Raw genomic sequence first — 6,604 nt, forward strand, 5'->3', positions numbered from 1 at the left:
AATTCCACTATTTACCTTGTATGTCAGGAATATCACGTATTTAAAGTTGCTACCAATTTCAACTGTTTATGTGTTCTGGTGGATTTGTTGGGTTTTTTTATTACGAGAAAAGTGACTTTCTGAAATATTACTGATGCCATTCTCCATATGTAGGTATTCTGGCGTAGTCATGTCTGGTTTGCGTGGTTAGATATTTTTATGTTTCACTGCCAGTTGGTATCCCTCTTCTTTCGGTTCAGTCAAATAGAAAACTTTGTTTAACTCTGCACTACTTGTTCCGCCAGGGCTCTATATCGGTTATTATTCTTAATTGAAGATTATCAGTGTTAAGTCAAGTAGAAATCTCAGTTTAACTCTGCACTACTTGTTCAGCCAGGGCTCTATATCGGTTATTATTCTTAACTGAAGATTATCAGTATACCTGATAATACAACATAACAAGTAAGTTTCTACAACATATATGAGAAATAGTTTTGTTACATTTATTTTACAGCTCGTACAAAATATTAAATCTTGTAACCCGTTCTTAACGAAGAAGCTGGAAATGTCTTTGTGGTTGTAGTTTGTTCATGGTCATTCAAGTGAAATATTATAAACTTCCAACAGTTTAACAGTTTCTAGGTTCAGGTAAGTAACGAAATTGTATTAAAAGTTGTGTTTTTGTTTTATTGTGTATCTAAAAATAAAGCTGGCACGAGGAAAGAGTGGCAAGTGATAGAGTCAAAAGACCGTGTATTTTCTGTTTTTACCACTTTACACACAAGAAATTCGACAAAGATAAATCCGTGAAATAAAATTTTATTTCCAAATGTATTTTCCCTTTACAAAATTCTAGACTTGTTCATGTTACGAGGAAATAATAACAAGAAAAGAAGAAAAAACTTACCAATGTTAACATACAATATTGAAATGCAAAATAGAAAGGAACTGTTTCAATGAGATTTAGTATTTTGTAGCAAGCAAGTTGAAACGCTGAGATTTTAACCGAACATTTCTTTAATCTAAAACCAACTTACAAAAATAATTAGTTTCACGTATCTTGAGTTAAACAAGAGATTTGTGTTCCCTATTTGTGATCATTTGAGAAAGGTAATGTTTTTATACTGTCATAAATGTTCAAAATATTTAGATTGGGCAAAACGTAAACAGAAAACAAAGTTTATTTTTACATGATCTCTGCGGCGTCCCTAGAATGCATTCAAGTTACAATAATAATAATAACCCTTTGAAAAAGATAGTCTCGCAGTGACAACGATTTCGCTACTCATAACGGAGACTAAATAATCACCAAGAAAAAAATAATATCCAACTGCCACTTCCGTTTATTTATTGTTTTATATTATTATTTTTATTATCTTTATATATTTGTATTTAAATTTTCATAATTGGTCAAATATTTCAAAAAATATTTCATCGCTGTTTTGGGAACAAAATAGACAATAATTCTGCCTTCTCTTACACTTCTAAAGTAAAAAAGAAATTAAAAACAAAAGTCGCCACTGCCTTCATTTATTCTTCATCTGGCTTCTTGCATACCGGTGAAGGGCAACATGAAGGGTAATGTCCTTCTCCGGCCACTAGCTTGCAGTTTTCTTTGTCAAACCCAATTGAACCACACCTGAGAACGGAGGGGAAAATACAATGTAATTTTTTTAATATTTATTAACACATCATTACAATTTTTTTAAGTATAAAATATCTTCACTCTCTTGAAATGTGTTTTGCATCATTTATTTTCATTTTTTAGAGCAAAGCCACGTTAGACTATCTTCTGTGTCATCACATAGTTTTTGTAGAATTTATATTTCAAAGATGCATTTTGGTTTGAATTTCACGCAAAGCTACACGAGGGCTACCTGCGCTAGCCGTTCCTAATTTAGAAGTCAAAGACTAGAGGGAAGGCAGCTAGTCATCACCACCCACCGCCAACTCTTGGGCTACTCTTTTACCAACGAATAGTGGGATTGACCGTCACTTTATAACGCTTCCACGGCTGAAAGGGCGAGCATGTTTGCTGGGACAGGGATTCGAACCCGCAGATTGCGAGTCAAACGCCCTAACCAGCTGGCCATGCCAGGCCTAAGATGCATTTTTCAAATATAAAGAGAAAAATCGACGAAAATATTCTAGCAAACAAGGATTTCTGGTTTCGTACCATAAATTAACAGAATCTACGAAGCTATCAGGGTAACATAATATATAATTTACGTTCACAGTTTTAAAATTAGTGCTTGTAATTTATACACATATGGTAATTTTGAACTATGATAAAATGATGCAATAAAACAATTATTTTTTTTCGGTGTCCTTGTATTTAAAACAGATAACTCTTTTTATATGTAAACGCTAAAACACACACACATACGTCGGGAAAATAGTATAATATCAATACCTAGCACCAATCAAAAATACGTAACGTTTTACAAGTAAAGATTACATCGAAATGGACCACACGCAAAACAACATGTTCCTTGGATAAAAGAAAACTGGTCCATCACTGAACGTTATCTTATTACTCTTGACATTCACTACTGAACATAATAGCTAGAACAAGTAAGTGACCTATACAAGTAGACAATATTATTCTTTTAAGGTTATTTATTCGAAGTTAAGCACAAAGCTACACAATAGGCTAGCTGTGCTCTGGCCACCACGGATATCGAAACCCGGTTTCTAGCGTTGTAAGTCCACAGACATATCGCTGTGCCACTGGGGGCATTTAAAGGTTTATTATACATTGGAAATGTACGCGTTTATCAACGCTCTAAGGTTGGTGGGGCTGCAGCCCCGTCAGCTACTGAGCTGACTCGGTTTTTTCTATTTAGAACATGATACGTTTAAACGAGTGTTTAAAAAGTTCAGATACCCTTCTCCATGTACAAGAGCTTCCACTCCGTCTGCGTTACAGCTCAGACTCTCACATCTCTCGTCGTTATACACCACACCTTTATTTTCAATCTGTCCAAAATCAAGGTGGTAGCAGCCACCTGTTGAAAACAAAATGCTGATAAATAAACTTTTAATAGATACACATTGGTTGTATCAACAAAACCAACAAATATCGAACAAAAGTTGTGATTGAACATGAGTGTTAAATAAACCAGTAAAATAATATGAAACAGTAATGACATAGAAAATTATATTAGACCTTCTCAGTGCATTTGATTTATACAACAAATTTGAATCGTTTTTTGTTTGTTTTTTTTTTTAGTTTTTTCTTTGGCGACAAAATTTGCGTTTTAGATGTACGTAGGTATAAACTGTGTCTTTTCAGCGTAGTAAGATGTATTTGATTATTTTGAATTTCGCGCAAAACTACTCGAGAGCTATTTGCGCTAGCCATCCATAATTTTGAAGTGGTAGGGTAGAGGGAAGGCTGCTAGTCAACACCACTCACCGCCAGCTCTTGGCATACGCTTTTCCAACGAAGAGTGGGGTTGACCGCCACATTAAAACGCTGCCACTGCTAAAAGAGCAAGCGTGTTCAGGGACGGGATTCGAGCCCGTGTGAATAAAGTGCCCTAATCAACAGGTCAAACCAGCACTTTAAAAACGTGAATTCCTTTCGTTTAGTATATGAGTATGATTAATACGGTACCAATACGGAATAGTTCTCTGCTTATTGCCAGTACTTATTTAACAAGTTACCAATGTGGTAATTTATATTGGTATTATCGCTGCAATGTGTGTACAACATTACAGAGTAGACGTAGTAGGTTTGAGCACTTGAATGTACCGTTGAAAAGAAAGATGACGTTTCACCTTCTACACTGAGCCTCAGTATAGAAGTCAAAACATCTTTCAAGAAGCATTTGCCGTCCATTAAAGTTCTCAAACCAACCATAGAACGGTAATTTAATTATTAACATTTCAGTTCGAAAAATCCCTTACCATTTATTTTCTCCACTCTTTGTATATAAACGTAGGCTGTAACAAAGTTAATAAGACACAGAACAGTGATGGTTAAGGTAACTGAATTCATCCTCGAAATTGTCGTCTCTACTTCAGCTTTAGAGGAGGAAAGGAAATGAAAGATTTTCCAGATCCTCCTTATATTTAGTCACTGAGCACGTGACTAGAGTTCTTATGACGTAACCATTCTCACTGATAACGAACTCGATGTACATAAGTGAGAATACATACAACTTCACTTAACATTGATTAGCCCCCCAGGCACAGCGATATGTCTGCAGACTTACAACGCTATAATCGCTACCCGTGGTGGGCAGAGCACAGATAGCCCGGTGTGTAGCTTTGTGCTTAATTACAAACAAACAAACATTGGCTAACTTTGATTTTTATTTTTACTGTGAAGGGCTTGCTATAGCTGTTCCTTACGTTGTTACACACAGTTAGATCTCAAACCAGTTAAGAAGACAAAGACAAACGTCCATATTTAATTGAACGCAGGAATAAGCATATATTTGAAGAAGGACTAAATAAATATGTTGGAATGTTTAGCTGTCGGGTCAGTGAAAGAGTTTAACATAAATTCAATAACGAAATGAAATCAGCCATTATCTGCCGTTGTTAAGTAAAAGTTCGACAAATGGAATGTATTTACAGTTTTATTACCGTAGGGGGATTTGTAGAAAATCGTGGGGAAATAGGTTTGGTTACAAGTTAAGTGTTATCCATTCTTTTATAGGTTTGGTTACAAGTTATGTGTTATCCCATCATTTATAGGTTTGGTTACAAGTTAAGTGTTATCCATTCTTTTATAGGTTTGGTTACAAGTTATGTGTTATCCCCTCATTTATAGGTTTGGTTACAAGTTATGTGTTATCCCCTCATTTATAGGTTTGGTTACAAGTTATGTGTTATCCATTCTTTTATAGGTTTGGTTACAAGTTATGTGTTATCCCCTCATTTATAGGTTTGGTTACAAGTTAAGTGTTATCCATTCTTTTATAGGTTTGGTTACAAGTTATGTGTTATCCCCTCATTTATAGGTTTGGTTACAAGTTATGTGTTATCCATTCTTTTATAGGTTTGGTTACAAGTTATGTGTTATCCCCTCATTTATAGGTTTGGTTACAAGTTATGTGTTATCCCCTCATTTATAGGTTTGGTTACAAGTTATGTGTTATCCCTTCTTTTATAAGTTTGGTTACAAGTTAAATGTTATCCCCTCATTTATAGGTTTGGTTACGAGTTAAGTGTTATCCCCTCTTTTATAGGTTTGGTTAATATAAAGTTTTCGAAATATGTTTGGTATTATTATACTACATATGGTAAGTGTAATTCAAAAAGTAAGTAATATTTTTGTGGTTTATAATTCTTTGGATATTCTTCTGTCTGGGTTTTTGCTTTTTGTTCACAAAAAAGGAAGATAGTGTCTTTACAAGAACTGTAAGTCAGATAATAAGGGACGTTAAAATTGAGTTAGACCTTTGTAACTGAATATCTCTAATGCTACTGTCTTATGACAAATATAATTGATTATAATTGTGTATCACCAGTTTGAAAAAGGCGTTTACACCAAAACAATTGTTGTTGCGACAAATATCTTATATAAATAATGTTTCGAGCATTACTGGGTTTGTTGTGTCCCAGTCAGCCTGATGAGCTCTGGATTGGGCGAAACGCGTCGTCGGCAATGGATATGGCGAACATAATGTGTTTGGAATACTATTATTATTATACACCCTTGTAAGTTTTGAAAATCCCTGATAGATTAGATAAAGAATGTAGTGTTAAAATAAAATAAGCCTAATACTAATGTCCTATAACAAATATAATTAATTAGTGAGCGAATTTCTTCACATGGCGCGATTAATTGCTACACGTTATGTAATGTTGCTTAATGTAACATTCAAATTCACACTGTTCTTCTGACAAAAAGCTGATAAATAGTTAGCCATAAAGTTTATTTTGTTTTGTATTTAGGTTATTGTTCTCTTAGTGCAGACCTATTCAATGATCTAGTTGCATTGTCCATTGCAGGGAAAATAACCCCGAATTGTTGCGTTGTAAATCCGTAAACTTATCGCTTACCCACAGGGAAACTGTATTTAGATATTTTTTGAAAACTTATTAATGACGTAAATTATTGTTGAAAATCGACCTATCGGGGAGCTTGAAAGACTTTGAATTACCATAAAATAGTTCACTTTCTCGCTTTTTTAAATTTGTTTGGTTGCAATTAAGCACAAAGCTACACAATGGGCTATCTGTGCTCTGCCCACCACGGGTATCGAAACCCGGATTCTAGCGTTGTAAGTCCGCAGACATGCCGCTGTGCCACTGGGGGCGCTTTTTAAAAGAGCAGTTTTAATAAAGATTATTTTCATTTTTAGTTTAGAACTAATCTGATTGCAATTATTCCGTTTAAAATAAATATATTACATTTCTTTTTATAATTATTATGTGAAAAAAAAATCTCCACGAAGACAATTTCCTTCAAAATGAAGCTTTCTATCTCTGTTTTTTTTTTCTTCAAATAATGAAAAATAATAATAACAAACAGAGCTTCACATGATATATTGAGAACCTTATAACGAAGTATGATTGAGGAAAACTAATTACTTAGACAAGATATAAACTAAACCCATAACGAGTATAGTTAATTAGTTTTATATTTTTACGTCCTTACTTAAAAGAT

General features: G+C 34.1%; 1 protein-coding gene across 1 annotated transcript; it reads right to left on the bottom strand.

The window, feature by feature from the left end:
- Positions 1 to 780: 780 nt before the first annotated feature.
- Positions 781 to 4,046, bottom strand: LOC106460992 (toxin-like protein 14). The gene is made up of 3 exons (XM_013920763.2): positions 3,892 to 4,046; positions 2,867 to 2,987; positions 781 to 1,618 (listed from the first exon to the last, which is right to left on the bottom strand). The coding sequence occupies exons 1-3, from the start codon at positions 3,980 to 3,982 to the stop codon at positions 1,510 to 1,512; spliced, it is 321 nt and encodes a 106-aa protein (XP_013776217.1). The 5' UTR covers positions 3,983 to 4,046; the 3' UTR covers positions 781 to 1,509.
- Between the last annotated feature and the right edge of the window lie 2,558 nt (positions 4,047 to 6,604).

This window comes from Limulus polyphemus, unplaced genomic scaffold, assembly GCF_000517525.1.
Source record: "Limulus polyphemus unplaced genomic scaffold, Limulus_polyphemus-2.1.2 Scaffold36, whole genome shotgun sequence".
NCBI lineage: Eukaryota > Metazoa > Arthropoda > Merostomata > Xiphosura > Limulidae > Limulus > Limulus polyphemus.

What these genes read in the sequence shown, in the direction of transcription:
- LOC106460992 (XM_013920763.2), bottom strand. Translation starts at nt 3,982, where the DNA reads ATGAATTCAGTTACCTTAACCATCACTGTTCTGTGTCTTATTAACTTT. An exon ending in AAGAGTGGAGAAAATAAATG is followed by an intron (nt 2,988 to 3,891) that starts GTAAGGGATTTT and finishes TGTTTTCAACAG; the next exon opens with GTGGCTGCTACCACCTTGAT. An exon ending in GCTCTTGTACATGGAGAAGG is followed by an intron (nt 1,619 to 2,866) that starts GTATCTGAACTT and finishes CTCCGTTCTCAG; the next exon opens with GTGTGGTTCAATTGGGTTTG.